This window comes from Micropterus salmoides, unplaced genomic scaffold (assembly GCF_014851395.1).
Source record: "Micropterus salmoides isolate LMB-PRFRI ecotype aquatic unplaced genomic scaffold, ASM1485139v1 Ms_hic_scaffold_8, whole genome shotgun sequence".
Classification (NCBI taxonomy): domain Eukaryota; kingdom Metazoa; phylum Chordata; class Actinopteri; order Centrarchiformes; family Centrarchidae; genus Micropterus; species Micropterus salmoides.
The window spans coordinates 25,070,547-25,095,418 of record NW_024044570.1 but is presented as its reverse complement, the minus strand read 5'-3'; the positions used below and the strand labels follow the sequence as shown (position 1 = coordinate 25,095,418).

The 24,872-nt window shown below is 41.0% G+C and overlaps 1 protein-coding gene across 1 annotated transcript in view; it reads left to right on the top strand.

The window, feature by feature from the left end:
• Positions 1–24,872, top strand: part of b4galnt4a (beta-1,4-N-acetyl-galactosaminyl transferase 4a) — a 138,431-nt gene that overhangs the window by 50,271 nt on the left and 63,288 nt on the right. The window contains 1 exon segment of the mRNA XM_038706809.1: positions 164–276. Within this exon segment, the coding sequence (XP_038562737.1) occupies positions 164–276 (113 nt within the window).

Genomic DNA, 24,872 nt, shown 5'->3' with positions numbered 1-24,872 from the left:
AATGATAGCGATCACAATGACAATGATGCTATTATTAATGATGATGATTAAAATGGAGATGAGGAAGGTGACAATGAGGATTATGATGATGACGTCAACAATAGTGATGGTAATGTTGCTTGCTGGCTTTCTGAGCAGTGTCCATGTTTTTACCTTGGCCCAGATGGAGAGAGACAGATGGAGGGGACGGACGCCAGCCGTAAGAGGGACACTCGCTCCTCAGCCGGCCACCACAAGAGTGAGGACACCAGTGACAGCAGGGAGGATGAGGCTGCAGTGAGTCTTTCTTTCTTGCTGCCTTTCTGTTTCTCCTGTCTCAACACTCTGGACTGAAAATTAATACTATGTCACAACCTAAACACACACACCCTACCCACCCACGCCCTTCTGACTCAGGAACAATGTGGTTTAGTGTGTGTGTGTGTGTGTGTGAAGGAGCTCATCAGGGCTCCTACAATCACAGTGTGGATCTTAATCATCATTAAAAACCTTGGGCTCTGTTCTCTGTGCACCTAATGATTAGTGCTCCATTCTGCTGGAGCCCAAACCAGTCCCCTCTCTATAATGGAAAAGAGATTAGGGATGATGCAACGACCACTAGACGCAGGTTAATGTGTTTTATGAAATTGGCTAATTTAGGTGGGGACTCTGTGATCAGATCTTATTGTTTTGAAACTTTTCTTTTTGCTCATTAAAACCCATCCACAGTTTAGCCTGGTGACCCCACCCACTGCACTGAATTTTAAAAATGTTTCCGGCTCTGGGAGGCCACAGCTCAAAATATATTGTGAATAAATCATGTAATCTAACCTCCTCCTCAAGTGTTTATTTCTGTGATAGTTCGCAGGCTGAGAGATGTGAAATGATACCCAAAAGCAGAACATGAGACGGAGATTGTACCACCGCCATTAGCACTTGGTACATGCAGCAGTAAACCACTGAGACAATCTGACACTTTAACTCTCATTTCCCTGACAGTAGGTGGATTTTAGTGTTAGGTACAGCAATTTTGGATAATTTCCAACTATTGCAGGACCTGCAGAGCACTTTAGCTCCAACAGCGTGTTGAAACGGCGAGCTCCTGTTGCTTCCAACAAGAAGTCCAAATGAGGATTATTATCAAACTTTGTCAAAGCTCAGACTGCAAATCATGAATGGTGATGATGTCATTACTTTGACTACCCAGTTCTCCAAATGTATACTAAAGCTCGGTATGCAAATGTTTAGAGTCTGATCTGAGTGTCTGCTAAAATGGATTACAAAGAGACATATCTTGCTAATTTGTTGCTTGGAAGGGATAATTGGGCTCAAGTCAGGAAATTATGATTAGTATTTTTTTAAATTTTTATTATGCTTATTTTTGGACATACGGTCTCCACGGGACAACAGATTTAGATTTTTTTCCAAAAAGGAGATTGAAAACATCTGAAAGTAAGACTATATCTCTGTGGGTATGTCCAGACATTGAGCAGTCAAAAAGACTGTGAACGCTGTAATCCTTCTCTCTTTTCTTACATAAATCTAGCTCTTTGCTGTTGGCAATATTGAAGTAAATGGACTCCCTCCTTCCTCAACCAAAAATCGACCAGGTTTCCATGCCAGTTTGCCTCTCATGTTGACAGGCTGTCTACCTTAAAATGGTATCTTATGAAACTACCTGAGGTGCGGAGGAATTATGTTGTGAAGTCAGACAATCTGCAGTAATTAAATGTTCACCACATATGTGGCTGTGTGAAGTATGATTTCAAAATTCTTGTAGAGCAAGAGATGTAAGATGTAGATATAGGTTCATGAGATGCATTGGTATTTCCCTAATAAATAGCTTTTACCTCTGTGCCTGCTAGAGAGGATCACTACACTGTGCTATAAAGGAAGTCCCTGAGAAGCTGCTGTATGTGGAGTGATTTTAAACGAATTAGACAGTCAAGGACCAGTTTATTCTGAAAAATGATCTGTGCTTTTTATTCTGGTCAGTTATTTTTGCTTCCATCAAGATATAACACAACTTGGAACTGATGTTGTATTTCTCTCTGTCAGACATGTTTCACTGTATCATATCAGTGGTCACACTGATTTCTGAGCCATATGTGCAGTAGTAACTCTATCATTGGCAGATCTGACGGTATGGCACAAAATGTGCAGCGCGACATCACACTAATACACCGTGCAAAACACACAATATGTAGTATGTACAAGCTGTGGCTGCAAGAGTTTAAGACCCAGTTAAAGTTAAAGCCCATATATTGTTGCGATATCGCCGTATGGTTTTTGACTAGGCAAGAGGACCATACGAGAGAAGAAGACGATATATCTTATTCCATAAAATGCAGTCGTCTTCAAAATCGATTTAAGTTAAGGCTTTAGGAAATGTGCTTAAAGAGATAAGAGTCATGAAGGGAAGCCTGCAGGGTTTTTTTTTCTCGACGGCCCTCCTCTAAACTCTAAACCTGCCTGATAGCGTAAGGGCTTCTCTTCTGTGACAATCAAATGAAAAGCGGCTCTCGGGATGAGTCAGTCCCGTGCACTGAAGCTCAAATATGCGGATGCACTGTAAGCATTCTGCTGAAGTCACTAAAATGTGTCAGAAAGTTTATGGCACGCTCTTTATGAATTTTAATAGCATCACTTTGTCATTTGTTCCCTAAACGACGTCTGATAGATTTGGTTTGTGTCAAATAATGATCACTTAGATGAACTGTGTTCATACTTGGACGGTAAACACACTCTAAATCATCACAATTACAATATAGGGGATAGAATTGGCCTGCTGCTGGAGGTACTTAGTTGGATTTACGATCAGTGGAGTATAAGACTGAGCTCCATTTATGGTTATCTATAACACTGCTTTATTTGTAACAAGCACTATGTTATATCATTTCAGAGGTGTGTGTGTGTGTGTGTGTGTGTGTGTGTGTGTGCATCAACACAGGTCACACTTTTCTGCTCTGCTGTACAACTGCATCTCTCATGCCCATTTGGTAGCCCATTGTTCCAGCAATGCTTGATCTCTGTGTGACCTCTCTAGACTTTGCAGCACCAACATCTCAAAGAAATCCCAAGCAACATTATTGACACCTTCAGTCAATGTGATGCTGCTCCAGTGAGAACGCTCCATCACTTAGAAAATGTCAGTGCCAAAAGTCAAAGGTCTGTAGGGTGTTTCCAGGCCTTATACCCAGAGATGAGTTCAACACCAGACGTGTGTGCGTGCGTGTGTGTGTGTGTGTGTGTGTGTGTGTGTCTAAGAGGGAAAAAGACAGAGAATGAATGGATGATTTGGTGTTTAATGTACTGTAATATGGGTCAGGGGGGCAGAGAGGCCCTTCTTCCTTGTTCGCCTCCTCTGTTAAGCTCCTCTAGTGTTTTGTGCTGCACTAATAGCTCACTAAAGCTGCCATTTCAGAAATTTCAGACAATGAAACCAAAATGGCATGGCTGAAAACAAACAGAAAAGCCCCCAAGGCTGTGTGCTCTCAAAATTAATAGACAGCCTAAAAGAAAATGGAATGACCTTATTGCAATTCAGCAGCACAAACGAGAGATAGAATGGCTGTCACACACACACAGATAGAGAAGGACATTGATGCGTCGTCCACTGCTTAAATGAATCCAATGAGGATTTTTATGAGACTTGCAACACATATCAAGTCTCTAAATGACACTCCTTTCACTTGTTCATCTCTATTTTCTCGCACTTTCCGCCTCCTGATTCTTCTCTAAAAGTGCAAATGGTAGAAAGAGCAAAGAGTCACATTTGGTGTGAGTAAAGGTTAAGAAGAGGATGCTGGTTTCTGATAAAAAGCTTTGAAAATGTGTCCTGCGTGCCTTACTTGTTGTTGGAGAAAGCGGTGGCACCATAGAGACAACGCAGGGAGTGTTCTTAGCACAGTAGAGAAGAAGTAGAGAGGGACAGGTGAGGGCAGACAAAAGGGAGGACACCAGTTGATTGGAGCAGACACAAGAAAATCAGAAGCTAAGAGAGGTGAGAGGATGAGGAGCAAGATCTTCAGTAGAGGAAGTAATTATTCTCTTCTCTGCCTCGGTGAAAGGCTGCGACTGAACAGCAAATCTTTGCCTCTGCACCTTTCTTTCTTTGCCTGCAAATCACTAAAATTGCAGCTTAAATAGATGACAGTTTGTCAGGGTTGGCAATTACAGGCACCAACTTAGGGTGTTTTTATGTTTTTTCTTTTTTTTATGAAAAGACATGGAATATCTTTTTGGCCACCTGCATTTCAAGATGAAACCTGCAATAGATTTACGCTGTGTGTATGTGTGTGTGCTTGCCAAGGTTATATAAAGCAAGGTATGTTTTTGTACTTATGCCATTTGGTTGCACACATGTTACCATATATGTGGGTGTGGGTGTGTGTGTGCGTGTTTGTATGCCTGTTGTTAACATGGATGAGATTGGATGGATTCTGTGATCTCCACCCTGCTTCTCCTGTTTGTGGCAGATTGCTTTCATGGGTCTGCCCCTTCAGCTCATGTATCTGACGAAAGGGAAGAATGATGAAGGCAAAAGAGGAGGTTTGGGGATTCAGATAAATTAAGAAACAGATGAGTCCTAAGGCATTTTGCTTGTCAATCACTGATGTTGGATGGATATTCAGACAGACACACTAAGAAAAGACAGACACATTCTTGGCATGTAGGGTGGGTGATATGTCCTTAAAATAATAGCACAATATTGCAAGAGCATCCAACTGCAGACCTCCGCTGTGGAGTCACTTCCGGTGCAGGCTCCGCTCTTAGGTCGGCTCCACTGTCAGGACAGGAAATACGCGCAAAAAATACAAAAGAAATAGGGTGATTTGACAAGAAACACATTCAAAAATTATAAAATTTAATCATTGAGCCACTTATAGGGGAAGGGATTTTGTCATTGATTTATATTTAATTAATTAGTGAACATTGTAAGTGAAAACTAGTAGGCTAAATCCTTAAATATAGCACATTGATTTGAGCCTATTCTGTCTACTTAGCACAAGATGCTTGTGTAGCAACAAAGCCGACTGTATATCGCCTCAATAATTCAACTAGTAACAGTATCTTTTTTACAGGCACTATTTATTTATACTGTCAAAATAGGACGTTAACTCCGTCCATACAGCCAACCATATCAAATCACAGAAAAACATGATGTCGTTGTTTAAGATTGTAACTTAGCCTCTCTTCCAGTCTTCTTAAAAACACACACACATCACACACACACACACACACACACACACACACACACACACACACACACACACACACACACACACACACACACACACTTCTCATTCATAATTTCCCTTTGAAGATTAATATGTTCTATGGCATTTTACTGCTATCAGCTGAATTTAGTATGAAAATCTGACAACTGTGGGAACTGGACTACAGTTATAATTTGAGCTTTGCTGGGGTCTTTAATATAACGAATGTTACGGCGGAGATTAATAAATAATTAAATAATAGCTTGAGCCTAGACAGACAGAGAGACAGAGACTTCATTGCTCATTACGTGGTCAACATCTTCTCACACACACACACAGCAGCACACTACTTGCCCCAGATGTCTACGATACTGCAACAAAGTCTAAGTTTCAAAAGCCTGAAATAAACCACTTATGCGGTACGCAGCAGAGTTCATTTGGAAAACTTGTTTATTTTAGCCTGTTATAATGTAAATAATAATTTCAATGAAAATACATTTGTGATTAAAAATAATGTTGTTGGTAAATGAATTAGTGACCCCCACAGATGCATGATTTTACTGCTTCCCTAACAGCTCAGACCCTCCTTATGGACCGTAATTTGAAACCTGCTGGGCTATATGGACTACAGCTTGTGGACTAACTGTCAAACTGTAAAATCTGTAAAAATGGACACACATGCAATACAACATGTATACCTGGATCGATAATTCTGTAAAAATCCACTTTTTTAAAATGAAAGGAGACACAAAATTTAGTAGCCTACTGTAATAATACTTTTACTTTATTCACTGTATACACACAGATTACACAGTTAGAAAAGGAGTTGGCAGCAGTGACAGATTTGCATTATTCAAAACATTAAAAAAAAAGAAGTCTGAATGCATGGGTCTTGGCATGTTCCATTAAAATATCTCCCACTATCAATAATTGTAAATCTAAATCACGCAAATTAAGATATGCCAACAGTGGCTGTGGTGAAGCCCCGAGGATCTATGGGAGGAGTAGTTTCTTTCTGTAAGTTAGATAACGTAAACTTTTTATATAACCGTGTGTGTTAGATCTCTCCCTGCTCCAAAACAGCGGATTCAAACTATCAACTCAACTCTGACTGTGTCGCAGTCACAGCAAGAAGAGATTAAATCATACAGGACAGGGTGTAACTTTTTCCAGGAGAGGGTTGGGAAACACTGTTGTAGTCAGTGCTTGAAGTGGGAAAAAAATAGGTGCCAGTACTCTCCCCCCAGCACACTATCCTCAACCACAAGATGAAACTAGTAGCTATTATAACATTAACAACTTTTTGCGCATTAACCACCTAATTTCTTGAATTCTGAACACATTTTCTGCACCAAGTTATGGAGGAAATGTCTTTATTTATGTGAAGGGAAACTAAATTAAGGTGACAGGTGACAATTCAAAATATAATGGAATATCCATCCATCATCAACCGCTTATCCTGTGTACAGGGTCGCGGGGGGGGCTGCAGCCAATCCCAGCTGACATCGGGTGAAAGGCGGGGTACACCCTGGACAGGTCACCAGTCCATCGCAGATATAATGGAATATAATTCAGATAATTCAGTAATCAGCTTTTGGACAATGCAAATTTGTTTCTTCTATATTTCAATTGCATTACATTTTTTCCTTTCAATTCTGTATTTCAGAATATTTTTAACAAAAGCGTTCAAAAAGTGATGGAGATATTCGGATTCTGACCTGTTCCCAGTGAAAATGACACCTATCTGTCAACACTTTTAAATGTCCCGCCCCATCCAGGCTGTGATTGGTCGGTTCACGACAAGTGACATTGATGAGCTGCTTGAAAGACATCAGAGTTTAGAGTTTAGCAGGCAGGCGAGAACAGGAACAGGCGAGTGCAGAGGAGAGGACCGGCAGCTTTGAAGAAGTCCCAGTACGCAAGAAAATGTCCCGGTGCAGCAAAGAGTAAAATGTCACATCCAGCAAATAAAAGTCTTTGCAAGCTGTTTAAGTGTGAAAACAGCTAAAAACGGTCTAAACAGTATCTTTATTTTATCTTCTTTTGGAACAACTAACCTAGTCTTAGTCAGCATATTAAGACAAATCCAAACTGATGCCCTTGCTAAATGCATACCAAAAAAATGTTTAATAAAGCCGAACACACAGGAGCTTCATACAGTCTATGAGTAGCTTATGTTATCCAAAGAAAAAAAAAAAGCGAATCCTACCATACTTCTTCAGGAGCTAATGCTAGCCATTGTTGGCATAGCCTAACGTTACCTATGTAGAACAACAAATAACCTAACTTAAACACGTGTAACATTATGATTCTAATTTGTGTGATTTAGATGTACAATATTGAGAGCGGTAGCTTTTGACGGTGAACACATACTAAGATCAATGCATTCAGACTTTTCTCAATGTTTTGGATAATGCTAACCAGTCACATACCATTGTCACGATGGGTAGAATAGCGAAACAACCGAGAACGCATCATGTTTCGTCCTGTGGGGGACGTAAAAAAACAGTTTATTATGGTTATCCTATCCTGACAGAGGAGCTGACTTGAGAGTGGAGCATGCACCGGAAGCGACTCCACAGTGGAGTCGGCAGTTGGACCCCTCTGCAATATTGCAAGCTATGGCTGTTCCCTTTAAAATAATTCTCTGATCAGTCACTGATGTAAGAAGCAGCAGCGTTTCGTTTACTTTCAGCCATGTGACTTCGCTGCTGGTTCGGCTGTGTGGGAGTTACTTCTAAAAGAGGGATTTCTGGTAGTGTGGATGTTGTTTGATTACCTTAACCTTAAGAGAAAAAGAAGCTGAGGTGATACATCACACAACAAAGGCCACAAACACCTTCACTTAAGTAAACATTCCTAGTTCAGCTCAAGTGACGGTGATCAATCAATCACATGGTACTCACAGCACAAGTAGCTCTGCCAGGCAAATTTGAAGTTAGTTTGATAATCACCGGCTCAGATTTATTTTAAAGAAAAGACTGAGAGAAGTATTTCCTCTTAAATGTAACATGTGGCACATTAGCTGTAAGGTTTGAAAAGTACATTGCAGCTCATTTCACAGTTTCAACATGAAAGTCACAGAAAGGGAATTGTTGTTCATTATCACAGAAGTTGAAAAATGTCTTTCAGGTCAATAAATCTATCACGCACAGGTATCTGAAAAACCCTATATTATAGATCATCTCACACACACAGCCACAAACACACACAAAGGGCAGGCCAACAGCTTTCAGTGCACTTTCCCAGACATTAATAAGACAGTGGGCTGTTTAAGGTCAGTTAGCCAAGGTAAAAAGCCTGCAAACGGGGTCATGGAGAGGAGAGGGTAGCAAAAGGAGGACAAGTGTCAGGAGATATTTCACAGGAGTCTTAAGAGAAAGGGCTGCACTATTGTCTTTCACCTGATGGAGATTTTAATCATAGTGGCAATTTTATAGCAGCTCATAAACCGCAGCAGCCAGGCCTCATTGTTAACCTCCAATTGCTTTCGGGGCAGTAAATATGGCCGCCTTACATTGCAATGGCCTTGCCGATGGGATTTATGGGAGATGGGACGGAGCTGGTGATGGCACTGGGAGACTTGCCTGAGAATGATGAGGAGCAGAGAGTGTGGGCTGACTAGTAAATAAACACATGGCCGATCAGCGAGACTCAACACACTCAGCTGCACAACAACACAGACTTGCAGCCGTGATGATACAATGCTGTATCTGCTAGCTGGATATTTGGGTTAATGTAATCTGTGAATGGACCCAAACACAGGGATTAGCGTCATGGCGTAATTGCTCAATTTGACATTTAGATTTGACCGTGGAGATCAGTGACACATGACTCATTTTTCCAGGTACCATTACATTTATTTAGCATTTCAAATGTTGAAACGGATTGAAAAGGATAGTCGATGAGTAATTCAGGGTGATGAATCCAGGTGGTGACTCAGTGGCCTAATCTCTGACATTTGGTTGGCGGAGTTCTCTCCTGCTGGCTGATTGGATCTGCAGCCAGCCAAGTGGAAATGGATCTCCCATGAGGCGTTTGGAGCCTGAGCTCCCTACCCCAGGATGTCTGAGCTTTTGTTTTCTGCAACTTTTCTCAAGTGTGTTGTAACCTGTGTTACTAAATGAGTTTAATTCCATTTTTGTCTTTAATCAAGGACTACACTGCCAACCTGGTCCTGAGAGTCTGTTGAGTGTATTTCAGGTTGACAGTCTAAATGGTAGATGGATGGAGTATAGATTTATTATTGGTGGACCCTGTTCTGTAAGTAAGCCATCAGTAAGCTACAAAATATGATCTTTAGCTTTTAGATAATGGTTCCTCCTGAGACACTTGAGTGGCTGTAGCAGAGTTAAGAAACAGAAACTGAGATTGTGTGGTTTGCTACAGAGGAATGACACACAGTAACCAACTAGCCCAGGCAGAATAACAATTAAGTAACAGTTCTTGCACAAGTCGCAAGGCAAGGCATGTGTATTTATAAAGCACATTTCAGTAACAAGGCAATTCAAAAGCCTTGAGACAAAGTGACAAACACCCCACAGAAAGACATTTAAATACATTCATTCAAGAGCCAACCAATTAAAAAAATGAAAAAAGCTAAAATACAAGCTGAAATAGAATAAGACATCCATAAAATACAAGTTGCAATGCAGTGTAAGAAATGAATACTAAGAAGCAGCAAACTGAAAAGTCTTCAGCCTTGATTTAAAAGAGCTGATGGTTGCAGTGGACATGCAGTTTTCTGGGAGTTTGTTACAAAAATATGGCACATAAAAACTGAACACTGCAGGGACAAATGGGGTCTGATTCTGTCACACTAATCTCTCCCACACAAAAAGTCTACTTAAACTCAGATCCAGAGCAGTTCAAACAAAATGATGATTAGAAAATGGCTTCTAGACACAATGTGCTAGATTATACACTTGAGATGAATCAAATACAGTGAACTTGTTTGGATCTTAACAGAAAGTCCCAATATGCAAAGCAACCTTCGTCATGCTCAGAGTTTTGGCCTTCCTATGGGTAATATTATGATTGTGCTTACTAAGTTAATTTCTGAATTCATAATAATAACATTGCTAAAAAGTCTGAAGGGGCAAGAAACACAAGCTATTAGTTGGTCATACAGGTTTTAAACACAGCCCCAGCCAAACTTTTTTGGAGGTGAAAACGAAAGTAAACAGAAAATGATTACCCAAACTCATGGTTCAGCTTTAACCTAACATATCTGCCGTAGTTGTGCACGCACACGGTTTTGCTGTGCAATGAGGGGTTACCATTGACATTTGGATTGTGCCCCCCCACCCCCCAAATAAAAAAGTTGTTTAGGTAATCTGGCTACACTGATTGCTTTGATCAAAATCAGTTTGATTGTCTGACTGCTCATTTTCTAGTGTAACTACATCTTTGTTAAGTACAGTGTCATCATAGGTGATGGGAATGATGGCCACAGCTATGAAAATGAGACCCAAGATGATAAATAATGTTTTTTAAAGCGTTCTCTGTTTATTCATTCCATTTTTGTAGTCATGGATCAAACCAAATCAAGGGACTTAAACTGGATTCAGGATTTATCTGGTGTTTGCATCTTAACATTCATACCTTTTTGAAGTGCTAGTCGGTATGCAGCAATGCAAAACCCCATAATAAGTAATTTATTCCCTTGGATGTACACACTTTCACTTCAGACGGCTTGGCTTTGATAACTAGCTGTAACTACAGTGCATTCTTCGCTGTCATTTTTCAGGCTCGGGGGTGTTGACAGCTCCGTTATATGAGGCTATTTGAGGGTTCAGTCCAGAATTGTTTTTCCCTCTGGGTGCTTCAGTGCTTTCACTCATTCTCACTATCACCTCTCAGGCATTTGTCAGCCTGGTGTTGATTCACAGTGGATGGAGATCCGAGCTGTGGGCCTGCAATAAACTCAGGCAGGGCTCCAGCACTGAGGTCTGCACTTAATAATACTCTGCTACCCACGACCAGATGCCAACAGAGTGGAAGGCTGTTTCTCAAGACCAACAGCTCTGCACATGCAGTATACTGCAGTCAAACAGTCATGCAGACATAGTGTAGAAATATTCAGAAAATGGACAGCTAAGATACCTACATCCACTTGCCAACCTAAGCTATTTATCTTTTTTACACATTGGGACCCAATAGCATTTAGCTTTATTCCCATCCTCTGTATCCCAGATAGGGAGGAAAGGCATTACACAGTGGGATCACCCTCAATCCGGCACACTATTGAAGATTCCTGCTCTTTCCTTAATCATTATGGTTCGTACCAGTTGGCTCTGTTCCAGCACTGGTCAGTGCTAAGCTGTTACCGGCAGGCTCTTTGCTGTTGCCGGTCAATTTCATGCTGCGGCCATGCTGGGTTAAGGTCATTGTTTCAGTACACATGACACTAGACTATATGTCTAGTGTCATGTGTACTTCTTTTTCTCACCTCTGTCCCGATTTATCTACGGGTTGCTTTCTATTACACTGATATGCTGGATCCCTGCTGAGTGTGCGCTGCTGATAAAGGCATGGAGAATCAATGAGTTCAGGGCTGCAAATTCTGTCTGCTAACTGTAAAGAAAAATGATGTTTCAAAGTTTTGTTAGAGACGGGCTCATCATGCCGAAATGATAATCAGTGAACCTGCATGTGTGTAAAACACCTTTGGTCCGGCAAACCAAACATTGATCAGGGTTGTCAACGGGGCTGGGTGATTGTTTAAAAATGAATTTGAATAGATTTTTGCGCTATGTGTAAAATGTCTACTCCGTGAGACTTATACGTGAGTTAGTACATGCACAAAAACGTTATCTTTAGTTAAAAAGCAGTGTAGGTGATAGCGGGCTAAGTTAGCTCTCTTGAGTCACATCAGTCCTGTAAACTATGATGTGAATATTCATAATATATAGGAACCAATTGCAGTTTACAGATGTGGCGTGACTCCAGATGGCTATCTGGGTATCTGGTAGTGAAACCAACATGTACCGATCGCATCTACGAGAGGAAGAAAGACTCGCACTGATCTATTCTCTCAGTTTCTTTTTGTTGTTTAGACATTATTGCTGGTTATGAGAGTTGAAGCCATGGGAAGCGACAGAACAATGTGCAGTTTGTGCTTGACAAAAAATAAGAAAAACATTGTGAATCGTCCCTTGATCAAGGCTGTCATTTTTGTCATGGTAAAGTTGGAAATGGATGGCGTGGGAGTTGAGGGTAAATGTGAAACCTGCCACTTCAGTCATTCCAGATAATCCCTCTGTGTTATGTAAATAGATGAGTCCCTCTAGTCATACTCATATGGCTTTTCAGACACTGCATACATCACTCAATGCTTATTTCAAAAGGCTGATTCTGAGACAATGTTGCATAGGAGGAGCAGGATGCTTGGGAACAGAGCTGATGGTCAAAGGCCTTTGATGGGGAAAATGCATCACCCAAACCTGTTAAAGTGCTTAATGTTTTAAGTGCTTTTAGAAGGCTGGGCCATTGAAAATTGCCTGCAGTGGACATCATCTGTGTAGAAGTGTGTATAGAAGATGTCTGTGTGTCTGCCAGATTAGGCAAGCAGGTGCTGCTCCTGTTGCCACTTGATAAAGGGAAACAAAAATTGTGCAGACCTCCATTTTTCGTCTGTTCCATAAAGACTAAAAAAAACAGGTTACCAATAGAAATAAAGCAGGGATGAGAACCTCACTGAATAACACTGAACAATAGAGGCAAAGCATTCTCAGTCTTTCTTGCCAAATCTCCCACCACTCAGGCATTTACTTGACGAGAAGCAGATAAGGACGACTTGGCGGAGTAGCACAATGGATAGATGGATGGAAGGATGGAAGGAGTGATGTGAGTAATTGAATTGGAAACAAAATTCTTTTTGGTGTGGGCATGCTGTGTTTCTGGTCCAAGGAAGAGGATGGGCACATTTATTTGCATTCCTGTGGGAACATTTCCTGCTTTCATCAGTATTCCCTGTTTGCCAGAGTGCCATATCTCTGAAGAGTTGGAGGGGATTTCTGATTGACGTTGATGATACAGAAGAAGTACTGCTATTAAAAATACTGATGACAATTTCACAGGTTAACATTCGTGTAGGTGTACAAACCCAACAGTGTTTTGATTGATCTGGAACATCACTCCCACTGCATGAAGTCTATTCAGTTTGTTCTCATACAGAAACCATTAAACATGTTTGACTACTGAGGTCAGTATTTCCCAGTTTCCCGTAGTCGGTATTTTTCTTGGTTTCTCTCCATCCATCCCCTCTTCTCCGTCTATCCGACCTTTCCTTTCCCTTCTTTCCTCTCTTCCATCCTTCTCCTCTGGTTTTTGCTGGAGTATGTATTCAGTCTATAATGTATTGTCCCCTGTGGTGAACCAGCCTGTGGGCCTTACTCATCATTGATCTCTGTTGTCCCCACACTGTCCGGGCAGAGGCCAGACACTTGGAGCCTGTTGATTGATCTCATCAGTGTCTTTGCCTGCCTCACCACCTATGGTGACCCACCTTTTTCTCCTCTTGTCTTCATCACTTTATCACTTCTCTGTCACCTCTGTCTATCAATCTTCATCTTGTCCCCCATATAAAATAATGCTATATAGGCTAATGTCTATATGTGGTTTGCATGGTAACACTTCACTTATTTCTACAGCTGTTGGGCATTTATAAGCAGTATATAAAAACATGCAAAATTGTGTGTGGGCGGTATTAAGGTAATATAGTATACCAGGATATTTAGAAATCCTGAAAGTATGAATTTTAATGCCATCAGAAGTCCACACACTCCTCTTTCTAGTAAACCGACAGGGCAGTACTCTTCTTTTCCTCTGCTCCTCTGCCTTCCCTCTGCCGCTCTCTTTCACTCAACCACACACTTTCTACACACACAAAAAGGGAGGGATGCCAAGATCGAAAAGTGGCTAGTAGCATCCCACTAGTAGTTCAGCAGCATGTACAAATCTCTAGAGGAGTATGCCACTTGCATTCCACCAGCAAATTCCTAATGGCAGGTGCCGCTTGAAAGCGGTAGGCCACTGTAACACTGTTTCACCAGTGCTGCTCTCTGATGCATGTTTTACAAATACAAGTACTGATAAAAATGTAAATTCTTTCTGCCTTTATTAACAATGTAGCGCAACATAGCGCTACATAAAGAAATAAAATGTGCCAGTGGATAACGAGTGGCATACCACTCTAGGGATTGGCATATGCTGCTGAAGTAGTAGTGGCATCCCATCAGCCATTTATTGATCTGGGCGCCACTGCAAAAAGAAGCTACTTGATGGCAGCTGCGAGTGGTGGGTATAAAGTTACAGGACTAGTAAACAAGAAAATGCCTCTGCCCCTGTTTGGGAGTATTTTGGGTTTAGTCCCTATGATAAAGGTGAGCCAGCCAACAGGACGAGGCTGTGTGCACGTCATCTCAGTTCAGCCCACTGATGTGTCATCAGGTCCTCCAGCAAGAATCTATGGATGAAAGGTGCTTATTTCCTATCTATTAATTATTCTATGGGGCATATCACAAGCAGCTCAGCTTTTACATTTTTTATTTTACACAAATACCATCAAATACTGTATACATCGGTTGTTTATGAAACTGGTTTAATGGTGTAATCATAATGCCATAATATTTTATTCAATTTAACCTGCTGTACTTGACAGTTACAGATCATACTGCTGTGATGAGCATAGAAATCGCTTTAAGAGTCTTTGTGAGTAGGTGGTAACTGAGACAGGCCTGATTTACCAGCTTTTCCAATCACGCCACATACATCAGAGATGATCTTGCACTTTATGTGCTGCTATGAAACTTCCATGTGATAGGAGTGCTTCGAGGAACAAAAATAAATGGATTCAAGGTTTAACATTGACCATGACTATGAAACGGCAGAGATAAAGGAAAGAAGGTGATTATTTTTCATATATCTTTTCCTGGGGCAATGGTCTGAACAGGCCAACCAAGCAGTCTATTAATCCAGCTGCAGTAGTTGACACAGCGAAATGCTAAAGCGCTTTCTTTGGCTGTGTTGTTGTTGTCAGGATATCAATTTCTTTAAGCGTCCTTCTGGATTTATTCAGTCATTAAACAACCCACTGCCTTGATTTTTCTCACTTGAGCCAGTAGAGGTTTGCAGGTATATCGACACACGAGTCGATGCTGCTGGCTGGGAGGCACGGATGGGTCTGGAGTGGCCATTTCAGACTTTTGTGAGATGGCAGCTGATGGTAGAAAACCAATTGGTATTGGCTTTTTCAATTTGCCCCTGACGGGATAGGAGCAACACTATGTTAATTGCAACCAGTGAATCAATGGTGTAGTTTGAGTGAGTGTCCCTTTGTCTCTGGTGTGTGCTTGTTCAAAATTGATAAACCAGAAGAAGGTGACTTCTGCTGCCACTGTACATGAAGTCAAGTTATGCTGATCTAAATTAACAGGGGATGGCACTTTGGCCTGCAGTCTGAACATATTCAAACAGTGTGAACAGGTCAAGTCACATGGAATCCGATCTTTTTCAGTTCAGATTTGGGCCACTTTCATATGTGGTCCAAATAAGATACAGATCGGATCTTTTTTAATGCAACCTGAGTCTGGACACTCAGGTCGGAATTGATGCAACTTTGACGTCACTCTAAAGCAGCTGTTGTCACATTTCTGCTATAGATGGAGAACGACGAACGAAAAAGCTCCTCAAAAGCCATTATTATACATGTGGCTCTCCTTCTCTACCATGCTATCATCTGGTCACAAATTCCCTTTCTTACACCTGAAATCCACCGGATTGTGAGCTCTTTTCTGAGTTATGTGCATTCTACTTGTGTCCGTGGCGACATACTGGAGGGGGGGGTAGTGAGTTGTGCAGTTGCATTGGACAGCGCCAGAAACCGTAATTAAAGTAACAGAAAGTTGTGCGCATAATTTGGGAGAAATGTGACCCGTGAGAGGACAATGAAATATGGGAGGGTTAGCAAGTATGAGCTAACCAGAGCTAACCTCTGTGGCTCCTTGTTTACTTCTGTACGACAGCATGCTGCTCACAGTCTATGGTGCTGCTGCGTGTGACGTCATGTTATTCTTCTGCGCATGCGGGTCCCTTTCAGGCTGTGGACAATTCACACTGGAGTCTGATATGGGCCACATTTAAGCAGTAATGTGAACTGTCAAACAAAAAAGATCGGCAATTATGCATGAAAGAGGTGGTATTATGCTCATTTTCAGGTTCAAAATCCTATTTAGGGGTTGTACCAGAACAGGTTTACATGGTTTAATTTTCAAAAAAACACCATTTTTTTTGTCATATTGCACATTGCTGCAGCTCCTCTTTTCACCCTGTGTTGAAGGCTTCGTTTTAGCTGTGGAGTGATACATCTTGTCTCTAAATGATCTTTGTTGGGAGTTGCACATACGCAGTTCCTAGTTAAGGACTACTAGCCAATCAGAAGCAGAGAAGGGCAGGTCAGCGAATGGCCAGTAATAGCCAATCAGAAGGGTCAGCGAAAAGACGGTAAACGGCTTAGATTCAGCTTTAGGCTACATGTTGCCGACCAGGTTGGCAATTTGGACTGGAGCAAGAGTTTCAGAGTGGTGAGCATAGACTGTATATAAAAAGGTGGTGAGTGGTTATTAATCTGTAACAAAAGTATCTTTCATCCATAAAATTTTAACTGGGTCCATTGACTGCTTGGAGGGTAGCTAGTGTTTGGAAGGGAGAGGAGAGGTGTGCTGCAGCTCACTGTTTTTCCACCGGTGTTTTTGAGGGCGTGTCCGACTAGCCGCTCAGCTAGCATTATGACATGTATCTTCATTGTTAAGTCACAAGAAAGGGAAGTAATATAGTGTAGCTGGACTACAAATGAGCTGTTTTCAGGCAGTTCAGAGCAGTGTTTTCTGTGGGAGATGGGAACTCCCTTTGGGGTGGATTTTTTCACTTTGCAAACCTAGTATATGCAAAAAAAAAGATATATAACTCAATAAAAGAGAGGGAAAAAGCCAAAAACCATAATACCATCTCTTTAAGACCTGTGTGAACGTAGCCTTTGACACATATATTCTATTCAAGGTCAAGTTCAAAGTCATTATTATAAATTAAAAATATATTAGGGGTGAGCTGGGTACTTGTATTTTATAAGCAGTTATTATTGATGATGTTTGGACCAAGATCTGTACCGTAGTTGGGTAAAGAAAAAGCCTGATGCCAACGTTTTAATATAAAAGCACTGACTTTGTCTTTGTAACCAGAGAGCTGCTGCTTAATAAGTTAAAACCGACTAAACAGTTTGTCTTGATATGAAAGAGACAGGTGACAAAGCAGAAACACTTTCTAAAACTTCTCCCGCTGGTTAAAACCACACAGAAGAGGTCTCCAAATCTTCACCATATGGCTAAATATTGGAAAATGTTTAAAGTTATCCCTGAAGTATTTAGAACCATCCAAAACACAGTCACAGCCTGCAGGGCTTGACATGTCTCCATCATCTCACATCTGTGTTGCACTTTTTCCCCCCTATGGTCATCTGCACTTTGGCAGACCTACCGAAAAGTTGAGCAGTTGCCTTGAAGAATGTAATTTTGTTTGTCCTTTAACATGACATTGTCTCTGCATTTCTGCCTGCTCTGTGCACCACTTTCTTGTCATGGCCTTAGTTGGCTTGCTGGCAGCAAAATCTCCGCTCAACATATAGCAAAGTACAAGGCAGAGTGTATCAAAAAAGTAGGAAGAGGCCATATTGCAATATTGATCATTTCTCTCATCTCATTCTGTCTCACACATATGCCCGCAGCTGTGTGAAAAACCCACAGTGGCCAGTGCTTTGAGCTGCCTGTGTGCGGCAAGTCTCTCTCAGGGTCAAAAGAAAAACTATTTTATATTGCTGTAATTAATGCAACAACAAGTGCTTGGTTTAGAGGAGAGGTTTATGTGTTATTTGCAGAAAAAAGTGGTTAAATTGATGCAATAGAAGTTGGCAAACAGCTATGGAAGACTAACAACGTGCAAGCCAAACATCTATGATAATTAAAATCTAGAACAATGTTGGATAAAAGTCCAATCCTCACACTCTGCAGACATGCAGTGGTACGAAGCCCTAAAACAGCAACTCTTTTACATTTGAAAAATCCTCAATGCTCTTTATCTCACAAGCTTCACTGTGGGCACGAAGGAAGACGTGTTCTTTGATTTTATTATTTTACCTGACTGTTGACGTGTAGAATGAAAGACCCTAAAATGGAGAGTACTTTTTCATGTTGAAAAAAAATTACTTTTGTGAAGTTTGGATGAATTTGTATTACTCCTAGAGCCATAAAAGAGGAACTATGTAATATACATGTTAAATGACCCGTTATACTATTCCCAGAATTGTATGGCTATATGTAGCATAGGAAGAGAGTGAATCAGCAAGACTGGTGGGCACAAAATTGGAAATTGGGTGTGATGGACACAGTAACAGAAGAAGAGATGATGAGATAGACATACATACAGTGTGAGATTGAAAGAGCTGACCCTGAGCAACCACTGTGTCACAGCCAATCATTGTCCTCCTCCAGGACAAGAACCAATGCAATAATGCAATAAAAGTTCAAGATGCAATAATATAGTTGTACCAACCAAGTTTTCTAGTGATTTATATCAGTATTCTGAGGACTGATACAAAACAGGACATGCATTACACACAGTGTAATATTATTAACTAGACAGTACACCAAAAGGCCAAATTTTTCACTTAATGTTCTCTAACAAAGTATGTTTGTAAAAATGCCAGCTTTGTATCTTTGTGTTGAGTACTGTAGGAGTGAGTGGTGTCATACAGTGTGTGGTCTTCCTGAAGAGTCTTTATACAGTGATACATTGTATGGTATATGTTGGTACCGTGTAGTCATCTCTGATCTGACTACATGCCAGCAGGTAGATTAAAGTATGGCCAACGCATCTGGTTCATATCGATGGAGGCTCCAGAACAATGTGGGCGAGCTGTAAATAGGGGAGAGCGCAATGTCCTGGAATGAGCTATAAATTACCTTTTCCGCCTCCTTCCATGTGTCCAGAGATCGGACGGACGGACAGGTGGATGGATAGATGGAAGTGAGGATGGGTAAGAGGACTGAGTGGGCACGAGGTCTGAGATACAAAAACAGAGCCTGAAGACAGAAGAGCAGCTTGGGACCGTGGGTGTGTATGGGCAAGAGAGAAATGGCGACGGACTATGATGAAGATTCATTGTTCCTTTGTTGCTGCCATCCATCTTCACTAACATGCGCCGACACCATTGAATACCCATGCCACCAAGTTGGTAGTGAGTTTGCTTTATGGGTGCTAAAATAGAGCTGAAAGGTTAGAGGCAGAATGATGAAATACAAAAGTAAGGCAGAAAAAGCAAATCCAAGTGTCAAAATAGTGCACAGGTGATAAAAGGTGCCATTTATATCAGCAAACATAAGAAATGCTGTCATTTTCTATGCAGCATATTTTGTAGATAATGCATGGTTTGCACAAAAGGGCCTCGCAGTGAAAAGCAAGGTATAAGATAAAAGACAGCAACCACTCACTGTCTGGACCAACTAAAATGTCATTATTAGAAATACCCTATACCATTAGAAGAATGTCCACACTGTCAGTGTTGTGCCAGAAAGTGTTTTGACATTTCATTCTTAGTATGGTAGAAATATTGTCTTATTTTCAGGGCTTGGCCCAAATGTTTCCACACTTTGAATCTGTAACCCAGAGTAGACAAAAATGTCATGGAAGTTGACACTTGAAAGCTTAGTTAGAATAAGTTTTCTCTGTCAGGATAGCTGTATAATTTTATGAATAAAACTGCATAAATGTTTGCAGTGTGACTTGGTGTTGTAAAAGAGCTGTTGGGCCAAATGGAGGCAGCACATTGCTGTGAAGTGGCTCCAAGGCTATAGTGGGCTGACAGGGACATTAAACACAAAGCAGTAGGGGCCGTTTTAATTACTCATTGTCTGTCTTGTTGTTTGGTGACAAAGGGGATAAGAGATGTTTGCAGATGACAACGCAACATCGAGCAACATAGAGGCAAGTGAAGGGAATTGAGGAGAAAGTGCGAGTGAAGCATAGACTTTTCTTTTGTTTTTTATTGTTGAAGACAGCGGAGGCCAGGTGGATGTGAGATCTCCAAACAGGTGTGCAGTTGATGAGACAGTTTATTAACCATAGGCTAGTTTGAGTTGCACAGACAGGACCATGGCAGAAGAGAGGATCCAAAAAGTGGCTCCAGGAGCAAAGCAGGTGTTTTAAAATGCAATGCAATCGTCACAAAAATGCCGGTTATCTGAAATGCACACATACAGTATGTATATGCACAAAATCCATGCATTTGATGCTGAGCTACAGAAGCGTAGCTTTATTTGAGATAAAAGACTAAGCATGAAATGTCCTCTGGACCCAGGGTGACAGCAATTTTTAAAGAAAGGGTGGTGGGGGGAGGATGAAAAGGTACTAATGAAAAATATAAACAGTCATCCCCTGGTGCCACAAGCTTTGCTGACACATCTGTGTGTTTGTTTAAGTAAGGTAAATCTGGAGTCTGGTATGGCCGCAAGTTCCTCTCATCTCTCCCCGTCTGCCTCTGGCCAACATCCCAAATTAAAATGACAAGAACAAACAAATTCAAATAAATAGAAGCTTTTAAAAAAAACAAAAAAACATTTATGCTTATTTCCATGGCAACTTTTATGTTTTTTCCAGGCTTTCTAACTTTTTCTTGTGTGCTTGAGGTATTAAGCTTTTTTTACATTTTAATCATTTTTGTCTTGCTTTTTCTTCAGAGTATATATTTCCATCAGTCTTTAGCCAGGATGTAAAGCTAAGGATAAGATTAGTTCTGACTGATAGTTGTCAAATAAGTGGTCATTCATACATCTAATCAGGGAGGGCCTGGTTTTGTATCAAGCTTTCATTTTGCTCTCTCTGGACTTGGAGAAAAAGTTAAAACTAAACAGTATTTCTCAGTAGAAAGGAAGAGAAAAGAGCTGGATAACTGCCCAAGGAAGGAAGGATGGAGGGAAGAAAATACTCAAGCAGGGCAGAGAGCTCAGGAGCCAGTCAGCAGAAATGTCAGTCGCAGAAATCGGGCAGGCAGTTGGGGAACCTACATCTCACAGATAGTGCATGTGAAACGCGCTAAAACACACATTATATGGTCAATATGTCTTGTTTGCTGTGAGTTCCAGATTTGACTGCTTGTGTAGTTGGATTCACTTGAAAACGTGGGTGCATTTATGATTACACATTTCATATTTGATATTTTTCATGATTTTAAAGGTTATTTTTTGAGCATTTGATGCCTTTATAACAGTGTCAAAGCCACCAGGGCACCCCAACCTGCACTTGGTTTAGTTTAATTTTTCACTTTTGTTGTTATTTTTGGTTGGTGTGACAGAGCTCACAATCAAGGGTTGGGTATAGTGGTTCCTTTTACTAAACAGAATACACATGCATGAAAGACGGTGCTTGTGAATACACAAAGTAAACACTAGCTATGACTATTACTCAATCAGTGGAAGTTTTCTTTTCTCACTCCAGAAAACATATTGTTGGCTCGTTGCTTACTACAGGGGAGATAAATGGCCACAAGCGGTAATTGTCAATTGGCAACAACGGAAACTGCTGCACAGTGCCAGTCACTTTTCCCCCTGTGCCCCAGAGTGATAGCACAACCACACCGCTGGCACAGCTCACATATAGCTACAATATAGCTTCATTCACTCAAGTCTTGGTTCTTTTAATAAGCTCAGTGCTTTTTATCTTAGTAGTAGACTTTTGAGTCACTCTGTCTGTCATTTTGTGAGAATGACTGATTTTCTGTGTGCTATCCCTTGTTCTTGTTAATATATTCAGAGCAGGAAATAGACCTGCAGACCTCCTGCATCAGTGTGTCGCTATCAGTGTATTTATTCAGAAGGGGTGAGATAAGAAGATGTAAGTATTGATTGTAGGCATAGCTAATCTCTGCACAATCTCCATAATAGAAGCTGGGGTCGTCTTTCAGTGTTGCCTTAACTTACGATCACACATAATGAACACACACAACCACCTCCTAGGGGTCTTGCTGTTAACTTATTGATCCCGACAAGTTACCCCAAAGCCAGTTTTTATTATAATGAAGTATGTAACTGCGTGCATTTATATGTTCAGTACATCAGTTCTTACGGATACAGACACCAACGCACATTACCTTGGGAGTGCTTGTGTATTTTAGTTATCCTTAATTTCCAAGCTTTGATTCCATCTGGCCATTTTATTGTCATTTATATGTGTGTTCATATTAATTTTTGATAGTGGCTGAGGTCATGAAGGGTCACTTCCAGATTAAAATCTCCAGGACATTTCCTAGTATCTGTTATTAAACTTTACACGGGCCCTTCTTCCATTCCAAATTCAGCATTTTAATGTGTTTCCTTTCACTAACCAGATCCGTGATAGAGAGCCAGCTTTTAGGTCAAGGGAGCTGATTGGTGTAGGGTGGGAAGAGGGAGCTGTTTAGTGTCTTACATTTATGCTTTGATGTCCTATCAGATTTGGTGCTGTGTACGATAAACAAACAATTTGATCATTAAAATTTTTTTAGATACTAAGCACCTTGGGGAATTGGCTCGTTACCTGTCACACTACGCCATCTATAGGAAAGAAAAGTTATACTTTTCAGAAAGTCAAATAAATCACATACACACTAACAGAAGCTTTAAAAAGCCATTGGCTGCAGGTGGCACAAGTGACAAAACTGCTGAAGCTATTACTTTCATTGAGGCCCACACAATGTGCACATTTATCCATATAAGCAGACAAATTCAGATTAGCCTCTGCCACACTGCATCTGATCCCTCTGGTTGTTAAGCTAATTAGCATGTTTAGAGTCTGTAGTGCAACACCACTTACCAGATGTTCCCAAAATTGGCTGGATTTAACCCTACACTGTCTTATGTTTGACATTGGTTTACTCCTAAAAACGGTTTTTGGTGTGTGGCTGTTCTCTGAGCACACTGATGGGATTGTATGTTTAAAAATAGTTGATAGCCGTTAGGGAAAAATAACATTTATCTCTCCATTTTCTCTGCCTAAGGCTGAAAAAAACAATTGGGAAAAATACTACTTACAACTTGCACCATCACCGTGAACATAGTTGTCTCGTTAGAGCATGGCCAGCCTGTTTGTCGGTTTGTGTGTCCGTGTTCAGCTCTGTCTGAGACTCAGTTTCTCGGCAGTAGACTCTGTGTTGATTGGGTCAGATTGAGAACCAAGCAGGTCGGGGATGATTGACAGTTTGCCTGTTCTGTTTGCCAGCTGCCCTATGTCACACCCCATCTGTAGTAATCAGCCTGGACAGAAATCCCAGGCCTAATATGGATGACACACCTCCTTTCTTTATTCCTCTTTTTCTTCCAAACGTTGCTGTGATAGAAAAGGTATGGAGGAAGGTATTTTGTTGCTCAGACAGTACAAAAAAATGCAGCGCTCTTCCTACAAAGGCATAGCAAGGCATAAGGCTGGATTCCAGTGTCGATGCTGGCTTTCCTTTTTTTACTCTCTGCATCTGCTCTCTGTCCCCTTCCAACCATCTCTCCTTTTCCACTAACCTGACCTTTATTTTGTTCAAGCTCTATTTACATTGAATTCACAATGATTAAAGGTGATTTTTAGCTGTCTTTCCACAGAAACGTTCTCCCAGGGCCATGCCAAAGCACCTCTCAGATAGTTTTAATTACAGTGCAAAGATTACAGGCCAAATAAAATAGGGCTTAAGCTTTGCCTGCTCTCAATGCAAAATCCTGTCCTCAATCAGTCAGCCAAATATTTTTGCATAATTCTGATGCATTGCTGCCTCCAATAATACTATAGCACAGCAGCCACTGAACTGCAGTTCTGATTTTCTTTTATTTACCTGTCATCTTTGTGTGTGAAGCATTAGACTAAAAATAAAAATTATTTATTCACTTCAAGAAGTAATTCCACATTAGCTCCAAAAAATCTATTGCTGTTGTTAGTAGTTTACACAGTTAGTTACTTATCAATTGTAGCAATCACTCTGGTCTTTGTGTACAATGGATTTAGATAATAAATAAACGTATTTATTTAACAACAGGGCCAGAGACAATACATTTAGATTTAGAAATAGAAGGCGGGAGACGCGAGTGGCCAAAAGTGACATCACAGACCAAGCTCTTCAGGCCGCTATCGATCCTGAGAGACATTGCACTGCTCCTCACAGCCATTGTCCTTACATGCCTGCTGTATTGATGTGGACTCAAGCGTGACAGAAGTCCTATCACCTTGTTCCAGACCTAAATCAATCAATTACACCCTCCGACGTACGGACACCTCAATACATGCTGCATGTACATGTTGGCTAGGAATGCATATGAACGCATGGGCGCGCACACACAATCCAAGCAGATCATATGTTTCTATATACTAGAACACCCTCATGCACAAACATACTCATTATCATCCCATTAAAATTAGTGCTCTATGAGTACCCATGCAGGATAATAACTGCTTGGAGTTTTTTCTTCCATCCGTCCATCTTTCCCCTTCGCTCCCGCTCTCCCCTCCTTCTCCTTTGTGTCTTATTGTCTCCCTGCCGTACTCATCTCTGCACCATTAATCTTCCAACCAATAAATTGGAGCCACTGACTCTATCACTCCTATTGTCGA